The sequence below is a fragment of the Pelophylax lessonae genome, assembly GCF_965119305.1.
Source record: "Pelophylax lessonae genome assembly, chromosome: 1".
Taxonomy (NCBI): domain Eukaryota; kingdom Metazoa; phylum Chordata; class Amphibia; order Anura; family Ranidae; genus Pelophylax; species Pelophylax lessonae.
The window spans coordinates 300,778,540-300,802,134 of record NC_138768.1 but is presented as its reverse complement, the minus strand read 5'-3'; the positions used below and the strand labels follow the sequence as shown (position 1 = coordinate 300,802,134).

At 42.9% G+C, this 23,595-nt stretch overlaps 1 protein-coding gene and 1 pseudogene across 2 annotated transcripts in view; both read left to right on the top strand.

Annotated features, from left to right (window-relative positions):
• The window catches only part of USP30 (ubiquitin specific peptidase 30), a 39,704-nt gene extending 23,339 nt beyond the window's left edge, over positions 1-16,365 (top strand). The window contains exons 6-13 of the mRNA XM_082263827.1: positions 4,437-4,479; positions 6,231-6,325; positions 6,455-6,514; positions 7,058-7,144; positions 8,778-8,858; positions 9,973-10,174; positions 11,385-11,493; positions 15,704-16,365. Of these exons, the coding sequence (XP_082119953.1) occupies positions 4,437-4,479; positions 6,231-6,325; positions 6,455-6,514; positions 7,058-7,144; positions 8,778-8,858; positions 9,973-10,174; positions 11,385-11,493; positions 15,704-15,968 (942 nt within the window). The 3' untranslated portion in view covers positions 15,969-16,365. The remainder of the gene's footprint in view (positions 1-4,436; positions 4,480-6,230; positions 6,326-6,454; positions 6,515-7,057; positions 7,145-8,777; positions 8,859-9,972; positions 10,175-11,384; positions 11,494-15,703) is intronic.
• Positions 16,366-17,388: 1,023 nt separating this feature from the next.
• Positions 17,389-23,270, top strand: LOC309545046 (annotated as a pseudogene). The gene is made up of 4 exons: positions 17,389-17,438; positions 18,255-18,683; positions 19,274-19,353; positions 23,192-23,270. The product of its transcript is annotated as an uncharacterized misc_RNA (transcript).
• The last annotated feature ends 325 nt before the right edge of the window (positions 23,271-23,595 follow it).

The window sequence follows — 23,595 nt, the reverse complement described above, 5'->3', positions numbered from 1 at the left end:
CGTGCCTTTGCCGAGTTTGCGGACCAGCTAGTCCAGGGGGTGCAGTTTATCTGTGATGCCTCTTTGCATGTGGCTCCCCTAGTGGCTCGGCTATGGCAGTGGTCCTTCGTTTTGTCTTTTGACTTAAATGCTGGTCTGCGGACCAGACTTCTAAAAAGGGCTTGACTGATCTACCCTTTCAAGGAGATCGCCTGTTTGGAGCTACCCTGGATAATATCATTAAAGGTCTCCCGGGGGGGGAAGAGTACCTTTCTTCCGCAATCTACTAAGAGCAAGAAACCTCGCCGTTGACATGGGCACCCCTCCTTGGCTCATAGGACGTTTTTTGTCTCTCAGGGTCGACTGACAAGGGCTCGAAGCCTTTCAGGGCCTCCTCTGGAGGATCCAAACAAACCTGGTCTGGCAAGCCTAGAGCGGGCTTCTCCAGACCCGCGGACAAGGCTCCTTCAGCATGAAGGTGCGCCGTCACCTGTATCAGGGGTGGGGAGGACGTCTTTGCTGGTTTCCCGACCCATGGACTTCCCTGGTACAAGACAAGTGGGTCCACAAAGTAATTTAGTCCGGCTACAAGATCAAGTTTTGCTCTTGTCCACCCCGGTGAGGTTCTTTCCTTCAAAATTGCGCCTGCCCCTGGACCGTTTATAGGGTCTGTTTGGGGCGGTACAAGACCTGTTACTTCAAGGGGTGATTTCAGGGTTTTTACTCAAAGCTTTTTACAGTTCCCAGAAAGGAAGGCAAGGTGAGTCCAATCCTGTACCACAAGGCGCTGAACTGCTTTGTGCGGGTGCAGAAGTTCATTCACACAGTAGTGGCATCTCTGCTTCAGGGGGATTTTCTTGCCTCTATCGACATCAAGGATGCTTACCTTCACATTCTGATATGTGCCTGTCACCAGCGCTTCCTCCACTTTGCCATGGGAGAGGAGCATTATCAGTTTGTGGCGTTACCCTTTGGTCTCGCCTCTACTCCTCGGGTCTTCACAAAAGTGTTAGCACTGGAGCTAGCTTTGTTGCGTCCATTGGGAGATCGCGGTACTGGGCTACTTGGACCACGTTCTTCTGCGAGCAGAGTCTCCTACTGCTCTGGTGGAAAACATAGAGATCACAATATGATCTTTGCGGGAGTTCAGCTGGATTCAGAATTTTCAGAAGTCTGCTCTGGTTCCGTCCACAAAACGGAACTATTTGGGTCTGACTCTGGACTCGGCCTTAGCCAGAGTGCTCCTTCCTCTGGACAAACTCCAGAAATTGCAGGTTGCAATTCATCTCCTGCTGTCCAGCAGAGGGTCATCCCTCCGGACTTGCATGCAGGTGGTGTCTACCTTCGAGGAGGTTCCATTTGCACCGTTCCATACGAAGTCCTTGCAAAGGGTCATTCTGGTCAAATGGGACAAGACTCCGCAGTCTCTGGACAATCAGATCCGGCTGAGTTGGGGAACTAAGGAGTCCCTGATATGGTGGCTTCATTCTCCGGCTCTTTGTCTGGGCACATACTTCCTCCCCTTGTATTGGACAGTGATCAGCACTGATGCCAGCCTGTCCGGCTGGGTAGGCATCCTCTGCAAAATTTCTGTTCTGGGGATCTGGACACTGGAAGAGTCCAGACTATCGATCAATATCTTGGAACTCCGAGTGATCAGACTGTGTCTGGACCATTGGACAGATAATCTTCAGGGATTCCCAGTGCCCATTCAATCAGACAATACCACGGCGATTACTTATGTCAATCACCAGGGCGTCACACAAAGTGTCCTGGCGGCTCTGGAGGTAGCCGTCATTTTAAGGTGGGCAGAACGGTTTGTTCCAGCCCTCTCCGCCTTATACATTTCCGGGGTGGAAAACTGGTGGGCGGATTACCTCAGTCGGCAGACGTTGGACCAAGGGGAGTGGTCCCTTCATCGGGAGGTGTTTCATCAGCTGTGTCTCCGGTGGGGCATCCTTGAGGTGGCTCTGTTGGCATCTCGGCTCAACAGAAAGGTGCAGAGGTTTCTGGCTCGTTCACGGGATCCTCTGGCGGACGCCACAGATGCGCTGGTGGCCCAGTGTGGGTCAGTATTGTCTGATTTACGCGTTCCCTCCTCTTTGGCTTCTGTCAAGACTTCTACGCAGGATCTAGGCAGAAGGAATTCAGGTGATCTTAGTGGCTCCGGACTGGCCTCGTGGGGCTTGGTACGCCAATCTGGTGCTGCTGGTCAACAATGTTCCTATGAAGCTTCCTTTCAGGGAGGATCTGCTGTCCCAAGGGCCACTCTCCCATCTTGCTTTACAGTCGCTGGCTTTGACGGCTTGGCTGTTGAATGGAAGGTGCTGAAGAATAGAGGTTTATCTTAGTCGCTGATTCCTACCCTGCTAAAAGATAGGAAATCTACTTCTAGGAAGATCTACCATCGTACGTGGAAGACATACATTGCGTGGTGTGAGTCTCTTGAGGTTCCTCCTCTCTCCTTCTCGGTGGCTTGGAGCTTGATCTTCATTCAAAGGGGGGTTGAACAGAAATTGGCCTTGAGTACCAACAAGGGCGAGGTGTCGGCTTTGGCGGTCTTCTTTCAACAACCCTTGGCCACACAGTCCCTGATGCGTACCTTTCTTCAGGGTGTCCGACATTTTGGTTCCTCCAGTGTGGTCTCCGTTGCTGCCTTGGGACCTCAGTTTGGTGCTTTCGGTCCTCCAGAAGCATCCCTTTGAGAATCTTGGGAGATTCCTTTTCTTACACTGTCTCAGAAGGTGACTTTTTTGATGACCATAACCTCTGCGTGCAGGATGTCAGAACTGGCGACGTTATCCTGTCATTCACCTTACCTGGTGATTCACAGAGATAAGGTGGTTCTTCGCCCCTGTCCGTCATTCCTCCCAAAGGTCGTCCAATGTTTTCATTTGAATGAAGACATTGTGTGGCCTTCCCTGTTTCCCAGGTCTAAATATCTAAAGGAAATTGCCTTGGATGCCTTGGATGTGGTCTGGGCAATTAGGGTGTACCTGGCAGCTATGGAGTCTTTCAGGAAGTCAGACTCACTATTTGTGCTCACAGATGGGCCTCCAATTCCTCTGCAACAATTTCCAGATGGAGCAGACAGACGGTGATTCAGGCCTATTCCATCAGGGGTCAGGTTCTTCCTTTTCCCTGTTAAAGCGGAGTTCCGGGCACAGAAACCATTTTTCAATAAACATACCCCCGGGACAGTCAGGGCTAGCACATTCCACAATGGCTAGCCTCTGATCTGTCCCGGTTCGCACTTACCTGCAAGAAGAAATACTTACTTATAAAATTTCTTCCACAGCGTTTCCATCTCTCTTGTGGGCAGCTGAAGCCGGCGCGATCCTCTTCCGCGTCTTCTTCCGCGTCCTCTTCTCCCAGAATGCACCTGCACCGGCCCCTCTCGTCACTTCCAGCGCGGCGCCGCATTCCTCCACAGCTTCTGGGCATGCCCAGAAGCTATTTAGCAAGGAATGTGGCGTCGCCCCGGAAGTGACGAGCGGGGCTGGGGCCGTCGCATTGATTCCTGGGAGCGATGACGTTCAGCTCCCAGGAATCATTGCAAGCCCGGAAGTGACGGCGGAGCCGCGGCGCAGAGGGAGGAAGTGAAGAATAGGTGAGTATCTTCGATCTACAATTACAAGGTGAGTACAAAAAAAAACCTAACTATCCAATTCTGTTTCAGGTGAAGGTGAACAAGCGGACGGGCACAAAAAAAAAAGATCGATTTTGTGCCCGGAACTCCGCTTTAAGGCGCACTCTACTCTACTTAGTGCCTCCTGGGCCTTCCGTCATCAGGCTTCAGTGACGCAGGTTTGCAAGGCGGCCAGCTGGTCGTCGGTGCACACTTTCACAAAGTTCTATAGAGTGGATGTGTTGGCATCTGTGGATGCTTCCTTCCTTTAGAGGACCTTATCCTTTTCGAGGGTGTATTGTTTTTTTTTTTTTCAGGTGAGCTCCAGTTGTTTTGGTTGAGCTCCTGTTGCCTTAATGGCTACTGTTTAGCCTTGGGAATTTTTTTGCTGTTCCCACCCCTCATGTTTAATGCTGCTTTGGGACGTCCCAATGGTTATGATGATCAGGAGCTGTGTCCGTCAATGAACGAAAGAGAAAATGGGATTTTTGACTTACCGTAAAATTAATTTCTCTGATGTTCATTGACGGACACAGCACCCACCCCTCTGTGGAGTTGTAATTCTTCTGGCACTGCTTGTAACTAAACTGAGTGCCTATAGCAGGAAGAAGGAGTATACCCCCTGGGACTGCCCATAGGCATAGCCAGATTCTTTTTCTGCCTAGTGTCCTACTCTTGTAGGGGGCAGTATAACCCGATAGTCCTGAAGATCAGGAGCTGTGTCTGTCAATGAACATCAGAGAAATGGATTTTACGGTAAGTGAAAAATCCCATTTTTATGTTCCTGATTTAACTTGTATAGAAGCGTTCAAGAATACTTTCTTTGCAGGTCACCCAGGTTTGTGAACAGCAGATTCACTGCAGAACACAAGGTGGGTAATACTTAATCTGTGAAGTTTTTTGCTTATTACAAATTAACTGTAATGATGTGGCAACTGAACTAGGTCAGCCTGTGAATGGGTGGTTATGTATGTATAGGTATTTAATTGAGAATAATAGGAAGTAAAGTCAGGTGGGACAGTTGCAATCTTCTGCCCAACCTGGCTGGTGTATTGTGTGGAAACTTAAAAATATTCTGACTACGACATACAAAGTACATAACAACACACACAATTAAAAATCACGTTTACCTATTTTACACAAAAGATGATTATTAAAATAAATACTTTATGGTGCAAAAAATAAATTAAAGAGCAACTTTAAACCAGTCCAAATATAGTGTTCATAAATACAGACATTCATAAGATGGCTGCAAGTCCTCTGGTCAGAGTTAATGTCTCTGTATATTAAAACTGCAAAGAGATAAAAAGAAATAGGGTGCCACCATCTAAGTGTCGATTTTATTATAACCAAATAAAAATTTCAAATTGCACGCCTTATCACCTGTTATTTCTGTGGAATTTGACCATACGAGTCCCTTTCTCATTTTTTTTCTTTTTCTTTAATGTTTTTCTTACTTTTCATTGCCTAAGGGTTTTTCCATAAAAACTAACATGTTGGACACATCCATTTTTCTTATACTATGTGTGCTGTGGACTCTGGCAACAGAATTTCTCATTCTCGTGTAAGCTAACACCTACATAGAAAATGGTAAACTCTACGAATTACAAATATTGTTCTTGACCTGTGTTACTTACAATCAGGCTACGCATCCATGGTGTACTCTGCATGGTATTACAGCCACATTCAGGTTTTACTCTCCTGCTGTGCTCTACAGATGTTCACAGACTATCTGATGTACTTTTACCTACTGTGGTACAAGCACTGTTTTTTTTTTTTTTTTTACTTTTCTACACCTAAAAGATTTCAGTTTGTTGTTTTACTGTGTTGTACAGTTTATAGGTCACATTAAAGGTAGAAAAAGTTCTGAAATTATTTATCTTTGTCTCCTGACATTTTACCAGGGGTGTGTAGACTTTTTATATCCACTGTATTTGCTTGGTTATGATAAAATCTACACTTAGATGGTGGCGCAACCCTGTTGATTTTTTTATCTCTTTACACTGTAATAGATGATTAGTTACTGAAGTTGCATCTTCAGAATCATTCCAGTCCTCAGCAAGGCTCATTTCTTGCAGCCAGCTCTCACGCTGTAGGTCACTGAGATCATTAGTCATTCACATCAGATATGTATCCATTCTTCATCCCTACTTAGAACAACACTGACTTCTCTTTTACAGTGCTAAAAGCAAATGGTCGCCAGTCTGTGACCACAAAGTACATTTCCAAATTTGGAAATATTCCAAAAGCGAAATAGTTTGCTGTTGCTGTCTTTTGCTTACTATTGCTGAATGTGTCTCTGTGTCCAGCTAAAACCGTTGCTCTGTTAATTCTGTTGCTGTTTTGTTGCCTTTATAAATTAGGTAACAGTGCCCACACACTCAGTACAGCTTCCTTTTCAACAAGTTCAAAATATGTCTGTGTAATTATTGTTCTTGGTGGCAAGTACGTACCATTGCCCTTAGGAAAGTCCTTCAGGGTCTGCAAATTGCACTTTACTCTTGATTTTGGATCATCGCCTACATTGACTTGGTCATGCTAACTTTGTTTACTATTGATTGTCTATCATTTTATGGCTTGGCTGGCAGTCATGGAAAAGTGTTAATATTTTATTCTCTTCTAGGAGTAATAAACCCTTTCCCTAGACATTGGAAAACTCACCACCCTTTTCATGGAAGATTGACTAGTAACATGATTTGCAAGAACTGTCAGCATCAGGTAATAATTCATCAGGTGTCATTTTTTAAATAGCTACAATCATTTTATTTAGAATAACCTTTATCAGTGGCATTATAGCTTTTTTTTAGGTAAAATAGCTTTTCATGTAAACTCTATTTTTTCTTGTAGAGTCCTATGCGATATGACACCTTTGACAGCCTGTCGTTGAGTATACCTTCAGGTACATGGGTAGGTATGCTGCTATACTTCTTTTAAGAAAACTTTTATGATTTTGAGTCTTCCTCATCATACTGAGAGTGCAGTAAAGTGTTGTGGATTCATGACACCCTGCACTAACTGGATGTCCTCAGTCTTTAGGCTTGAATGATTCAAGTTGGCATTCAACCCGAAAGACTGAACACATCTAAGGGCAGGAAGGAATTACCTTGATGGGCTATGGCAGAGAGAGGAAGTAAGTTGCTAAAAAGGAAGGCTTTAATGCTTTATGGTTAACTTAATTTTATTTTATAATTCCGTTCAATCTTGTACAAATGAACATTTAGTATAGTGGTCACCATTGACACAAGATTCTGGGGACACTGGGTTTTCTAATAAAGAACACAAAAGTAATTTTTTTCTTTCAGACTGTCTGTCTCTGATTAAAAATTCATAGGAGCTAACTAAAGGAGGAGGGAGAGAGGGAGATCCATAAGGGAGGTGTTGATGAACAAGTATATTTGTTTTATTTAAAAAAAAAAAAAAAAAAGGTTTTCATATTTTTTTTTTTTTTAGGGTCGTACTTTAACACTTGACCTTTGCTTACAACACTTCATCTCAACAGAGAGTGTTAAGGATGTTGTCTGTGAAAACTGTACCAAAGTAAGTTGAACACTGTATCAAAATGTGTATTGTATGGATACTCATGTTCTCAAGGGTTGCATTACATCCATCCGATGCTACATCTGTCCCCTGCCGGCTCTAACACTGAGCGATCAAAGACAACTGATTGCTTAGTTCTCAGGATTCGGGGAGCAGAGAGTCGGGGACTTGCCCCCCCCCCCCACTGGAGCATTAAGCTGTGGAGGGGAGGGAAGGGGAGTGACTGGCTCAAGCTCTCAGTAGCTCGCGGAAAGGTTGAGCCAGCTGCCAGTCCAGGTTTCTGGGCGTAAACCGACCATATGCATGGGATCTTTTCAGAGCCTGGACTGGCTTTGTGACATCAGACTACAGCGGGTCTCAGCTGAAAATGAGTCACAGGAGTGCAGAACCAACTGCACTCCTGTGATCCAAAGGAGAAGTACAGCCAAAATAGCTTTGGCTATACTACTTTAACCCTTTCACGCCGATGTAAAAACTATATGTGTCCTCACTGCACTTGTATTTTTTTTTTTTTTTACCTGGGGCCGCATATATGCGTTTCTCCCTTTGTGCTGGGAGCCTGCCCTCCCAGCACTGAGACCAGGGTCTCACGAAGAGCCCCAGGCCCGTACTAACAACCCGGGACCCGAATCTTCAGATTCCGGGTCACCTGATCGCGGTGGTAGCCTCTGATTGGCTACCACAGTGATCAGTAACTGTGAAGCCTGACCGTGGTTTTTTTTCTTTCTGTGAATGAAGAAGGATACAATGTATCTTTCTCGTTCCTTGCAGAAAGGAAAAAAGTATTTGTAAAAAAAAAAAAAGTAAAATAAATCAATAAAAGAAAAAAATGTATAAATAAAAGAAAAATATCTAGATCAAGGTTTGATCTAGGTCAGTGCTAGGGTTAGTGTTTGGTTCAAGTAAGGGTCAAATGTCAGGGTCGGTATATTTTGGACAGGATTTTTTATTTTTTTTAATTAGAATTAATGTCAGTTAGTGTCCTGTGTTTTAGGTAGGACAAAAAAAAAAAACAAAAAAAGAAAAATGCACACTATGCTTCTGTGGTAATATGTTGTATTGTTGCGATTGTTAGGAGCAGGATAATTGATTTTAGGCTTTTCTTTGGTGGAAGGTTATGGTAGTAACAAGAAATATACAGCTAAATTTGAAACAAAAAGGATTTTTTTGTTTAACTATTTTGGGCCAGTTTTCCTTTGATGATGATGATAATAAAAAAAAATCAGGAGATATCTATTACCATTTACTACCAAATGAAAGCCCAACAAAGTAGTTGTGAAGATTGTGTGGTTTTACTTACATATGTCAAATTTGCAGAATTGGGCTTAGGCATTTAGATGTGTTTTACCCTTAGGTGTGAAAGGGTTCATAGTAAAATGTATAAATAAGGGATAATCTTTTTTTTTTTTTTTTTACGAATACAAAAGCATGTCAGAAAGTCCAAGATCTCCGTACCTGTGTGGTGCTTTGCAGACTTGAATAAAAGCTTTTGAAAGCGCAAAGTAGGAAAATAAATTGCTGTTTATTTCGAACTACTGGTGTTTGTCATATTCTGGAATAGACATATTCAAGGTAAATATAGCTAGGTTTTGATGCAAATCTTATGATGTTTTTTTTTTATACATTATTACAGCTACAAGCTCAGGAGAGGCCGAATGGGCAACTAGTAGAAGATCAGAAAACTACTTTTGTAAAACAGTTAAAATTAGGAAAGGTGAGCAACTTAAATCAATTGTATTGGGATATCCCCGTGGACTGATAAAGGTGCCTTAGACAGGATATCAGAAAGTTAAAAAGAAATGTACACTGATCAGCCATAACATTATGACCACCCAACATAACTCGTTGAAGCATGAACTCCACTAGACCTCGGAAGGTGTGCTATGGTATCTGGCACCAAGCCGTCAGTAGCAGATCCTTTAAGTCCTAAATGTTGTGAGATGGGGCCTCCACGGATCAGACTTGTTTTTGCAGCACATCCAACAGATGCTCGATTTGATTGAGATCTGGAGAATTCAGAAGGCCAGATCAACACCTCTAACTCGTGTTCGTCAAACCATTCTTGACTTCATCAGACCAGGCCACCTTCTTCTATTGCGTTAGGTCCAGTTCTAATGTGCCCATTGTAAGTGCTTTGGGCTGTGGACAAGGGTCAGCATGGGTACCCTGACCAGTCTCAGGCTATGCAGCCTTCTACCCAACAAACTGTGATTCACTGTGTGTTTTGACACCTTTCTATTGGAACCAGCACTAACTTTTTCAGCACTTTGAGCTACAGTGTCTTTTTTATTAGAATAGGCCAGCCATCACTCCCCCCATGAGCCTGTCATCGGTTCGCTGGTTTTCTTTACTTGGACCACTTTTGTTAGGTTTTGACCACTGCAGACCGGGAACATCCCACAAGAGCTTCAGTTTTTTAGATGCTCTAAACCAGACATATACCCATTACATTATCAGAGTCACTCAAATCCTTACACTTGCCAATTTTTTTGTGCTTTTAACACATCATCTTTAGGGACTTGTACAGTTATTGCCATATATATTCCACCCACTTTCAGATGCCATTGTAACAAAATAATTAGTGATATTCACGTTACCTGTCAATGATCGTGATGTTATGGCTGATCGATGCTTATTCTTTGAGTAAAACACATTTCAAGCTTTACTGGGGGAAATATGCACAGGGAAATATGAAGATCTAAACAGGCCACATTAACTGGCAGATGATAGACTGGTCTGCTATGTTTATTCTAGTCTATCTTTATTTTTTATATTGGTATTGTAATTATGATATTTATGTTGAATTAGTGTTTCTGCCTTTCCAATAGCTTCCTCAGTGTTTGTGCATCCACCTGCAGCGTCTGAGCTGGTCTAATCAGGGTAGCCCACTAAAACGAAATGAACACGTCCAGTTTAGTGAGTTTCTGGCTTTGGACAGATATAAGTATCGGCTTGCTGGAAACTCCCTCTCTCAGCATCAAGGCAGTACTTACAGCAGAACAGTTCCACCAACAACAGATGGATCAGCAGGTACTCATGATATCAAAAGATTAAGAAATCTACTTCAGAATTCCTTCCATGCTTCCTTTTTTTTGAATCAGATCATTTTCCATGCTTCCTTAATGTAGGGATATCCCTGCTAAGTCAATAGCTTACCTCTTAGAAAGTCATTCTTTTATATGTTTACATAGGTGATTGGGTAAGGTAGACGTATGTAGCAAGTCTTTTTTTGTTTATTGGCAAATGATCTAGCAATCGGGCAAACCAGTTTGATAAACACATACAGTATACCCAATTAATGGGCCAGAATAATAGGTCAGAAGTTTTAAAACTGGACAGTTGACTTTTTTTATCTCTAATTTTCATCTTCAACAGATGTTTCTGTTTCACTTACTATGTTAAAGCAGTAGTAAACTCATATCATTGCACCCCAAATTATATTAAGGGAAGTAGACTGTTCTTATTTGAAATCAGAATGCTTTTTGACAAGCCTCTGCTGGTTTGGAGCCGCCACCATTCTAATTCCTGCCTTCCGCATCTGAATAGTATTGTATTTATGCCCTCACTCGAGGTCTGTGCCCATAATCCCGCGTTAGCACAGTAGTTCCAAGCCCCGTTTTCATTCTGCTTTTACCATGGCAACCTTGTTTAGCGAAAAGGTGCTGATCCTGCTGCTGTCTTACTTGAGAAGGAGGAAGTAGTTTTACGGATGTCAGGGCTGACACCGAGCTAAGGAAATGATGCAGGCCCAACACGAAGAGCTTGCTGGAAAAATAGGACGAGCAGCTCATGCGCTGGTGATGTCATTGCAAACAAAATGAGTAATTACGCAGAGAGCAAGCAGGTTGGAAGCTGGGCGAACAGAGCACATACTACAATTGCTTGGAATGATTAATTTAAAAGAAAATTGATGGAAAGGGGTTTGCTACTGCTTTAAATGTTCATGTAAAAGACTTGAAATTCCTACACATTGTCAGCTTGGTGACTTGGATAGCTCTGAGAGGAAACCTTGGCAACTCAAATCAAGTGGAGGCTAATGGGTTGCCCCCAAAATAGTAATAATCTGCTTAGGTATTGGTTAAATGGTGTAATATTTGCAGATTTTAGAATGCAGTGTGGGGTAAGTCTTGCAGCACATTTGTTTTGTTTAAAAATATATTTATTTTGTACATTAGCATACATCAACATACTTTGAGCCAGTATTGGTTTGAAATTAATTAAATGTATGTTTTTTGTCTAGTTTCTGATGGTCTTCATAATTCCAAGATTAATTTGTTGAATGGAACGTATTCGACTTCACTTTTGTCATCTGCATATTCAAACTCAAAATCTACTCCAGCAGATTGCACGTGAGTATCGTGATATAAGTTTTATAATTAACATTTTTATTAAAGATTTTAGAAAAGAGGATACATTCATACATGGTGTACACAGCTCACATTGTGCAGTCCAAGCACACATAAGTATAAAGGACAACGCAGTAAAAAGAGTGAGTAAGTCACATTAACACAATAAAGTATTCACAAACGGTAAAAAAGGTAAATCACATAGCTCACTAACTGACCTCTAATGTTGCCATTTCAAAAATCCTTGGTCACATCTTGACATTTGAAGTGTGCAACTAACTTGTAGTATATGTTTTAAAGTAACCTTTGAGAGAAATATGGGGGCTGCCATTTGCAACATATCCCTATATGTTACATGTTCCACCCTTTTTAACATGTTCCCAATGCTGTAGCCGATTTCTGTCCCCCTCCGCGCCCCCTACTACTACTACTACTAGCTGTCAGTTTTGAGGTGTTGACTTGGCCTCCAAATTCTCCAGATCTCAATCAAATCGAACATCTTTTGGATGTGCTGCAAAAACAAGTCTGATCCATGGAGGCCCCACCTCACAAAAAAAAAAAAATAATGCAAATTTATTTTACCTGCAAAAAAATGTGCATTTATGTGGTGAACCTATCCTTTAAATAATTAGCTCACTTAATGTAATAATGACCTGCTGGCCACATTACCTGACCCAGAATAAGTGTCCTAGTGAACAGAGATCTCAAAGATCAGTGACTGTGAAAGTGTTTAAATCCGAAAGGTAGCATTCATCAAGGCAGTTTGCATTTCCAGAAAAGAAAAGCAATGAATGCTTCCATAAGCTTTGGGCAGTTGGTTAGTTATTTTGTTATCCTCAAGAGATATGTTTTTCTTTATCATACATCATGGGACACAAAGCAGCTTTAGTAATCCTTACGAACAGGATTATGGTCCACGTGCAGGTGACCATTTATTTATTTATTTTATTATTACCAGAATTTACCAGATTCTCAATGGTTCCAAAAGGGATCAGGAAACTGGTTCTATCCTGATACATTCCTACAGCTATAATCTCTCAGAAGAATGGTACCCGGATCTGACACAGGACGAAGAATGGACTTGACACGGAATGGCCTGTAATGTTGCTATTTTGCACTGGACTCTACGTTTATAGAACCCTACACAATGATCTATTGCCAGGGTGTTTTCTAGTAGGGTGCTATACAGTCCAGGGCATCCTAGCTGGGGCATCGAGTCCCTGAAGGTCCCCTGGGCGAAGCCCACCGTGGTGAATGAAGTTTGGACACCCTTCCATGGAGGGGGTATCCTTCTGCTGGACTAGTGAATGCCTCTGGGGCAACTCCCCCTTCTTTTGTTTTGAGTGGTTGGGGTTGATTTGTGACCCAGGGCTCATAAGTGAAGTACAGTGTTAGTGGGAGTCAGCATCAGTGGGTGTATTTTTTTCCTCTGCTTATGTTTATTTTTCTGATCCTGCTGTATTAATATCCTAGGCCATGCTGTACTGGTGGTGCTGAAGTGATGCCCAGGAGACTTTGGTGCCTGCTGTGGGGCGAAGTTGTTCTCTCCTTGGGATCATTGGAGCTGCCACAGTATCCTTAGTCATTCTCTATACATCCTCACCTCAAGGATTTCTTGTATGTGGACTGGACTCACCATGACAGGGTGTTTAGCTTAAATTTCAGAGCTTTCTCCCTTCATGATTTCAAATGTTTCTTTGAATCCACAAAAAAGATTTGCTGTTTTATAAGCTCTTGTTGATCTTCTTAGGGAGTGATTGTTCCATTTTAAGAGGACAAAAAGTCTTGCGGACTCTATTCAAATCTCATTACACTCCCAAAACCAAACAAAGATGTTTGTGCTATCATGGACCTCAAGCATGTTAACAGGTTTCTGCAGGTGCAAAAGTTCCAGATAGAATTTGTGCATTCTGTGGTGGCCTCTCTTTAGCCTGGGTATTTCCTGGCATCGGTGGACATAAAGGATGCCTACCTACATGTCCCGAACTTTCCTCTTCACCAGATGTTTCTACAATTTGAGGTGGAGGATCATCATCTTTAAAGTGGAGCTCCAAAAATTTAAAAGTCAACAGCTATAAATACTTGTCCACGAATCCCGCAATGTCGGTACCCCTGCTGATTTTTCAATGGGGTGCTGCTGCCAACATTCCTTGTAAGGTTTCCCTACATGCGCATTCCTTGCTGCTGGCTCAAAAGTTAGAATATCTGGGCCTAATCTTGTATACTGCCCAGGCGGGAGTGATTCCCCCTCCGGACAAATGCCTTGCTCTGTGGAATCAGGGGGATTCTCACAGGATGCTAAAGAAGTCCCATGAGTTGCCTTTGTCTTGGGAAACTGGTTGAGGAGATGTTCTGATGGCGTGGAAAAGGAGGAAGCAGTTATTAGACTCTCCAATATCCTTACACCCCAGCACTTTTTTGTCTCTAAACTGGTGGATGTCTTCCCAGCTTATGAAGATGGGAAAGCCCTTTTTCCTCCTCTCTTGTAAGGTGCTGACACCAGCTTTACAGGTTTAGGGGAGAGTTCTGGATCGCCTTGCGGTGCAAAGAACTTGGTCTCCACGGGGTAGGTTGTTGCCCATCGATATTGGGGCACTCTGGGCAATTTGACTTGCTTTTCTGCATTGGTTCTGCATTGGTTGATGATTGGTTGACCCTGTGAGGGTTCAGTCTGACAACGCAATGGCTGTGGCATACATAAATCATCAAGGAGGCACAAGAAGTCGAGCTGCCTAGGGGGAAGTGGATCTCATCTTGTCTTCTTGAGCTTCCTGTTCCCATTCTGTGTGGGGGGCACATTCCAGGAGTAGAAAATTGGTGGGTGGATTTCCTCAGTCATGAGCAATTATCTCCAGGGGAGTGGACTCTTCACCTGGAGGTGTTTAGGGAGTTTGATCAATGGTGGACCTTCTGGCATCCAGGTTCAATGCAAAACTGGACGGATTCGTCTTCAGGACCAGGGATCCTCGGGCATTAGCAGACTTCGGGGATCTAGATATATTGGTGCCTGTTACTGACCAGACGAGTAAAAGTTTTTATCAAAAAATCTGGTTATTTTGGGACATTGCCACCAGACATGGTGCTTAGTGCTCTGTTGACTGCATTGTCTGATTGATCCCAGTCGGCACAAAGTACCAGAGGAAGAACATTTTTTTAATTAGATTCAATCAGGGTTGTGTTGACAGAAATCTTATATAAAATAAATTTCTGGCAGTATCCTGCCACTGAGGTTGAAAGTAATTTTGAGATTGTTTCCACAATTTTATGTACGGTAGTTTACAAATTAGGTCAGTAAATAGGTTATATACTGTATAGAAACCTGTCCTTTCGTCCAGGACCTAGATTGGCAGGATACATAAAGGTCAGAGTTGGAGAGCCATCTAGGAACAGGAGTTTAGTTCTGACATAGGACATAAGTTGAGTTAAGTATATCTAAATGTTTCAGCAAGGGGCATTTACAGGGTTTCAAGGAAATGAGTTAAAGCGGAGTTCCGGGCAGAGAAACGATTTTTTTCTGAACATACCCCCGAGACAGTCAGGGCTAGCACATTCCACAATGGCTAGCCTCTGATCTGTCCCGGTTCGCACTTACCTGTAAGAAGAAATACTTACTTAGAAATTTTCTTCCACAGCGTTTCCATCTCGGTTGTGGGCAGCTGAAGCCGGCGCGGTCCTCTTCTCTGTCTTCTTCCGCGTCTTCGTGTCCCAGAATGCACTGCACCGGCCCCTCTCGTCACTTCCGGTGCGGCGCCGCATTCCTAAACAGCTTCTGGGCATGCCCAGAAGCTGTTTAGCAGGGGAATGCGGCATCGCCCGGAAATGACGAGCGGGGCCGGTGCGGCGCATTGATTCCTGGGAGCTATGACGTTTAGCTCCCAGGAATCATCGCGAGGCAGGAAGTGACGGGGTGAGCCTCGGCGCTGGAGGAGGAAGCTGTCATAGGTGAGTATTTACGCTCTTCAATAAAAAGGTGAGTAAACAAAAAAAAAAAAAATAACTATCCAATTCCTTTTCAGGTGAGGCATACCTAGCGGAGGGGCGCAAAAAAAAAATCTTTTTTGTGCCCGGAACTCCGCTTTAAGGTGTATGATTTGTCACCATTTAAAAAGTCTCATATGAGTAAACAACACATGTTTAAATGATTTGTTACTATAGCTTTTATTCACAATAACCCAGAAAACTGATTTTTTAATATTCCTTATTCTCATTGCAGTTCTTCCTCACATCTCTTTCGTCTGATGGCAGTCATTGTTCATCATGGTGACATGCATTCAGGACATTTTGTTACTTATCGACGATCCCCTTCTGCAGCCAAGAGCCAAAAGCATTCCAGCCAGCAGTGGTTGTGGATTTCAGATGACACAGTGCGCAGAGCAAATATACAGGAAGTTCTCTCGTCTTGTGCTTATTTGCTGTTCTATGAACGTGTGTTTTCAAAATCCTGTAATCTAGGACATGAAACCAGAGCAGAGGAATGAAGAGAGCAGAGGGGACACGGCTCTGTTTTACATTTCAATGTATACAGTTTCACTAATGATAGACTATTAAACCTTACAATGGAATGAAACAGACTTCGCACCTATACTGCTGGAAATAAAAAGTAAGTATGAGGTACCACATTTTTGGCAAAAGAGCAAAATAATGAAATAGTTGTCAATTTTTCCTCATTTTTTTTAGATCTAATTCAATTATTTATGTTGTACTTTTCATAATTGACATAACAGTTTTCTGGAGATTTCATAGCTTTATTTTTAACCTGAAATATTATTTTCTTTTAAAGAAGCAAAGAACCCAAAGTAATCATGTTGTATAAAGTATATGTAGTAAAATAAGTGCCCAAAATCATATATAACTGATCAACATTTCTACAAAGAACTTGAAACTCTTAACCTAAAAACAAATGTAATATATTGTAGCTTACTAGTCCTTAGATGTGGGGGCTGCATTCATTTTCTTTTTTTCCGGATTAGTATATTTTCTGCAAGTAGAGAAAATATCCATTAATCCTGCAAGAAATCTTGTGTCTTTGTAACTCCCTGTGCACTGAAACGATAGCTCAAACAATCTTATTTGCTTTCTGCTATGAACTACAATCCTCCATGTAGTGGAGATGATTAGAGTGAGTGGCGTTTGTAGTCAAAATTAGAACAGCAGTGTCAAATGCTGCTGCTCCATAAACACAGGACACTGAGTGGGTGTTGTTGCCCTATGATGGGAAGTTTGTCACTGGCAGGATCACCATGTAAAAATAAAAATCCCAACAAAGAATTATTACTGGTAAACTGCAATATATTACATTTTGTTTTGTGTTTAGATATTGTTTAAATCTTGTAAAGCCAATGTTTACATGTGGATCATACCTAATATCCAGCTAAATGCTTAGTTATACTTCTCTTGAAATGTAAAATGCAACAGAATATTGTCTTATTGCTGTATTTACTTGCTTCTTGTGTACATGTGTAAATAAGAGATTATTTATTCTTACCTTGACAGATTGTATTAAATAACCTGTAATTTACAATTCAGTTTTAATATGTTGTAATATTATGTGGTAATAAAGAAGTTTTCCTGAAGAATTTTGTTACATGCTATACCATTATATGCAATTTTATTTTTTGCAATTACCAACTGAACTTTCTAGTAATCCCATTTACAGCAAATGTCATCATTTAGTAATTTAAAGCCGGAGTAAACCACAGTTGAAGATGAAGAAAAAATTCCCCTGCAAAGCAATGACAAAATGTACTAGTATGCATCACATACTAGCACATTATGACAAACTTACCTAAAAATGAAGCCTACCAGCGCCATGCTGTCACTGCTGAGTGAGCTTTCCATCTTCACCCGGTCTTCCTTCCAGGTTCGAGTCCTCCTGCTACACGAGTGGCCGGGGGCGCGATGACGTCAATTCTGCACATGAGCATGTTTATGGTACGGGCTCTTGCAGGGTATGCCGTCAGTGACATCAGACAGTGCAAGTTTAGTAGATATTCACAGTACCTACAGGTAAGCCTTTATTATAGGCTTACCTGTAGGTATAAGTGGTAAAACAGAGTGTACTATCACTTTAAAGTGTAATTGCAGGTATATGCAAAAGACCAATATACCAAAAAGTCCGTAGGAAGTGTCCACATCCACAAATACAAAGATGAAACCACCTGAAGTAGAGTGATGTCAAGAAAGCTCCTTCCACCTTCAACAAACACACACAGCCTTTTACCACCAGATGTTGACCACCTGATCGTAAGCGCTCCATACAACCGATCACCATGATCTCCAGGCGCTTGTACTTGCTGAATACAATACCACAGACACACTTTCCAAGTTGAAGGTCACTCCACCAAGACAAGGATCAATTCTCAAAGGCATGTTAATCAAAAAAGGGAAGAGAAACGCTTTGTGGTGTAGTTAAAATAGTCAATTGCATTTATTAAAAGACTGGATACTCTTACAGTTGGGCAAAAAAGTATTTAGTCAGCCACCAATTGTGCAAGTTCTCCCAATTAAAAAGATGAGAGAGGCCTGTAATTTTTATCATAGGCACACTTCAACTATGAGAGACAGAATGGGGGGAAAGAATCCAGGAAATCACATTGTAGGATTTCTAATGAATTAATTGGTAAATTCCTCAGGTAAAATAAGTATTTGGTCACCTAAAAACAAGCAAGATTTCTGGCTGTCACAGACCTGTAACTTCTTCTTTAAGAGGCTCCTCTGTCCTCCACTTGTTACCCAAATTAATGGCACCTGTTTGAACTTGTTAGCAGTATAAAAGACACCTGTCCACAACCTCAAACAGTCACACTCCAAACTCCACTATGGCCAAGACCAAAGAGCTGTTGAAGGACACCAGAAACAAAATTGTAGACCTGCACCAGGCTGGGAAGACTGAATCTGCAATAGGCAAGCAGCTTGGTGTGAAGAAATCAACTTTGGAGCAATTATTAAAAAATGGAAGACATACAAGACCACTGATAATCTCCCTTGATCTGGGGCTCCACGCAAGATCTCACCCCGTGAGGTCAAAATGATCACAAGAATGGTGAGCAAAAATCCCAGAACCACACGGGGGGACCTAATGAATGACCTGCAGATAGCTGGGACCAAAGTAACAAAGGCTACCATCAGTAACACACTACGCCGCTCAAACACTACTCAAATCCTGCAGTGCCAGACGTGTCCCCCTGCTTAAAGCGGAGTTCCACCCTGGAATTTATTTTTTTTTAAAAATACCCCCGGGACAGTCAGGGCTAGTGCATTCCACAATGGCTAGCCTCTGATCTGTCCCGGGTTGCACTTACCTGTTAGGACAAATACTTACCTTGAAAACGTCTTGTCCAGCGCTGCCATCTCAGATGTGGGCAGCTTGAAGCCAGCGAGATCCTCTTCGGCATCCTCTTCCGCCTTCTTCGGTCCCTCGATGCACTGCACCGGCCCCGCCGTCACTTTCGGTGCGCGCGCGTCATCCCTTCACAGCTTCTGGGCATGCCCAGAAGCTGTTTAGAAGGGGATGACACGCGCGCCCCGGAACTGACGTCGGGGCCGGTGCAGGCGCAATGATTCCTGGGAGCTATGACGTTCAGCTCCCAGGAATCATTGCAGAGCCAGGAAGTGACGACGGGCCGCGGCCGAGGAAGAAGGAAGTAAGGTAAGTATATTTTCTTCGCTACGAGGTAAGTAAAAAAAAAAAAAAAAAAAAATGCGATTATCCATTTCTTTTTCAGGTGACCTGGAGCGAGAAGATGGAGGTAAGTATAAAATTAGGGTGGAACTCCACTTTAAGCCAGTACATGTCCAGGCCTGTCTGAAGTTTGCTAGAGAGCATTTGGATGACCCAGAAGAGGATTGGGAGAAAGTCATATGGTCAGATGAAACCAAAGTAAAACTTTTTGGTAAAAACTCAACTGGTCGTGTTTGGAGGAGAAAGAATGCTGAGTTTCATCCAAAGAACACCATACCTACTGTGAAGCATGGGGGTGGAAAAATCATGCTTTGGGGCTGTTTTTCTGCAAAGGAACCAGGATCCGTGCAAAGGAAAGAATGAATGGGGCCATGTATCATGAGATTTTGAGTGAAAACCTCCTTCCATCAGCAAGGGCATTGAAGATGAAACGTGGCTGGGTCTTTCAGCTTGACAATGATCCTAAACACACCACCCAGGCAATGAAGGAGTGGCTTCGTAAGAAGCATTTCAAGGTCCTGGAGTGGCCTAGCCAGTCTCCAGATCTCAAACCCATAAAAAACCTTTGGAGGGAGTTGAAAGTCCGTGTTGCCCTGCGACAGCCCCAAAACATCACTGCTCTAGATGAGATCAGCATGGAGGAATGGGCCAAAATACCAGCAACAGTGTGTGAAAACTTTTGACCTCTGTCATTGCCAACAAAGGGTATATAACAAAGTATTGAGATTAACTTTTGTTATTGATCAAATATTTATTTTTCCACCATAATTTTCAAATTCTTTAAAAATCAGACAATGTGATTTTCTGGATTTTTATTCTCTCATAGTTGAAGTATACCTATGATCATCTTTTTAAGTGGGAGAACTTGCACAATTGGTGGCTGACTAAATACATTTTTGCCTAACTGTACATACACTCACCGGCCACTTTATTAGGTACACCATGCTAGTACTGGGCTGGACCCCCTTTTGCTTTCACAACTGCCATGAGTCTTTGTCCCGTAGACTCAATAAGGTGTTGGAAACATTCCTCAGAGATTTTGGTCCAGTTTGACATGATGGCATCATGCAGTTGCTGCAGATTTGTCGGCTGCACATCCACAATGCAAATCTTCTGTTCCACCAAATCCCAAAGGTGCTCTATTGGATTGAGATCTGGTGACTGTGGAGGCCACTGGAGTACAGTGACCTCATTGTCATGTTCAAGAAACCAGTTTAGGATGATTTGAGCTTTGTGACATGGTGCATTATCCTACTGGAAGGAGCCATCAGAAGATGGGTACACTGTAGTCATAAAGGGATGGACATGGTCAGCAACAATACTCAGGTAGGCCGTGGCATTTAAACAATGCTCAGTTGGTACTAAGGGGCCCAAAGTGTGCCAAGAAAATATCCTGCATATCATTCCACCACCAGCAGCCTGAACTGTTGCTATAAGGCAGGAGATGGATCCATGCTTTCATGTTGTTTACGCCAAATTCTTACCATCTGAATGTCACAGCTGAAATCGAGACTCCTCAGACCAGGCAAGGTTTTTCCAATCTTCTATTGTCCAATTTTGGTGAGCCTGTGCAAATTGCAGCCTCAGTTTCCTGTTCTTAGTTGACAGAAGTAGCACCCGATGTGGTCTTCTGCTGCTGTAGCCCATCTGCTTCAAGGTTTGATGGGTTGTGCATTCAGAGATGGTATTCTGCATACCTTGGTTGTAACAAATGGTTGAGTTACTGTTGCCTGTCTATCAAGTCAGTACCAAGGAAGTAAACAGAGCGAAGTTCAGTAGCAGGCCAGGGTCAGTACCAGGGAAGCAGGCAGGGCAAGGTCCAGTACCAGGAAAGCAGGCAGAGCGTAGTCAAAGGCAAGCCGAGGTTGGTATTCAGAATCCGCTGAGCAAGGTTGGGAGCGAGCCGGGTCAGCTACACCCAGCAGGATCTCCTTTAAATAGGCAGCTTAGCTCCAATGTTTGTCAGTGCACGCTGGATGTTAGCCTGAGGTTGTCTGTGTGCTGGTACATGTGCACTAGCTGCATGGGAAAAAGCATTGTCTGGGTATCCTTACTGCAGTATGGACCAGCCTGATGGTTACCCTGACCCTCAACACAGCTCTGTGGCCACCCTTACCTAGAAGGTCACTTGCCCCTTCAGTAACCATGCTAACCCACAGGTCACCCTTACCTACTTGACATTCTTCCTTGGCCCTATACTCACAGGACCACCTAGTTGGTCACCTATTCCCACACACCACTTGTGTATTATAGCCCTTTTGCCACAGGACCACCCCAACAGGCATATATATTCACATCCTCACCCACCCACTCACTCCAACACCTATAATAGGCCAACCCCTCTGGTAAGGTTCTCTACACGTTGTATATTTTAGGCCTGAAAGCCTCTTTACATATTAAGGTTTTTGGCAGCCACCTGGATTCAAGCTCACAACCTGGTGCTTGTTAGGCTGTCACCTCACATGGTGCTCCACCAGCTGAGTTGGTGAGTGACCAATGCAAAAGTCAGGGTGTTAGCAGGCATAAGGGGAAGGGTACAGGCCTAGAACTGGGTTTCATTTCTCAAGTGCTAGTACACCTGCCAAGCTCTAAGATATCTCACCAGCTTTTTGAGCCATGCAAAGAGTTAGGGTCTATGTACACTGCAACTTGTAAACGGCCGTTCAGGAGCAGTTGGGCGTTTTTTTCAGAAGCCCCTGAATCCACCTCCATGTTATCTTATCTGTCCATGTACATAGGGTCCTTTACAGTCATTTACAGGCAGTTGAGTTCAGTGACGTTTTTTGGAAAGCAATTATTTGCGTTCGAACGTGTGTTTCCCGGCGTTTCAAACGCAAAAACGCGATGACCCGCGTTTAGCGCTCGCGTTTTTACATTTTAAAGGGGAATGATTTTTTGACATCTAGAAACGGTTCTAAACGCAAACGCCCGCTAAACGCGGGTGCAAACGCGACACAACGGACGTTTTAAACGTCCTTTAAATTCCAGCATTCAAGGGACTTTTTAAAACGTCCCGTGCACATGAAGCCTTAGAGTTGAAGTTAGTCTCTTTTTTTTTTTTTTCTTTTGAAAGACAATACATACATTGTAAAAATGGAGAACTCCCCATCCAAACACCTTACACCAGTTTCAGGATTCAAAAACAGGACAGGCTGCTTACAGACACATGCCTAAACCCACTGTACCACTGAGCTTGCTAGCTCAAGCTCTCTCCAAAAGCAGTGTGTTATCATATGTATTATTCAGCTAATAAACCAACAGTTGGATTTGAGCCTGAGGACTGAGCATGCCTAATGTGTATGCTAACATGCATTTTGCAGATATCAGTTCTTTCAGTCGCACAACAAGTTGGCACATTTTCAAACACCAGGTTGTGTGTTTGAATCCAGGATCTGTCCTAAGCTTTCTAGCACAAGCTGTAATCTTAACTTTCTATGTTTTAGAATATTATTTAGCCATTTTTGCTCCTGTCTCTCTTCGACCTGTTTGTGCCTCCAAGGGCTAGTAAGGTCTCCTAAGAGCTAAATGTAAATAGGATCAAAGCCAACTGTTGTTCTGGGCTAGCTCTGGTATGCATCCTAATGCCTCGTACACATGCAAACGATTGTTGGCCGTGAATTTTCGGCCACTGTCCGATCGGCCGATTATCGGCTTGTTAGTATGATGCTTCCGACAACCGACTGCGACTTTTCGGCCGAACAAAATCTTGTGTGCATGCTATAAAATTTTTGTTGGCCCTCAACAGAACGGCCGATTTTCCGTCAGTCAGTACAGATTTCGGCAGACAAAAATCAGATGAGCAAGACTGGGCATGCTCAGAGAAGAAAAAACACACGGAAAGTAAACCAGCACATGACATCACTTCTGAAGTTGGTTTTTGTTGGCCGAGAAAATCTGTGTGCAGTCTAGAGCACATTTCAACCAACACAACAACACTGGACAAAAGACGGCCGATCGGTCGGCCGATAATCGTTGCGTGTGTATGAGGCATAACACCCTGTTTTTGATCTCTCACACCAGCTTAGCTGGTGTTGCAGACAGTAAGGTGATGCTTTCACAAATGCAAGAAGGAGAGTTTGAATCTGGGAGGCTTCCTTAGCTGTTAAACATGCCACACAGCCTTGCAATGATCTAGTTATAGACCCTCTCTGTTTTTATGTACCTAAGGTAGTTTATAACTAAAGGTATAATGTACTCAGCAACTTTTATATACTCCTACTACTTTTTTATCCACAAAAAATGCCCATTCCCATTTTTAATGTCCCGTCTCATTTTCCTCATCCATAAGGTCCTCATCATCTACCTGACCCTCCTCCAAAAGCTTCTCCAAAATTCTCAAAGTAAATGTATCATCCTGTTCATCACACTCATTTGTAGGGGGAGATTTATTCTATCTACGAAAACCAATTCTACGTTAGAAGAGA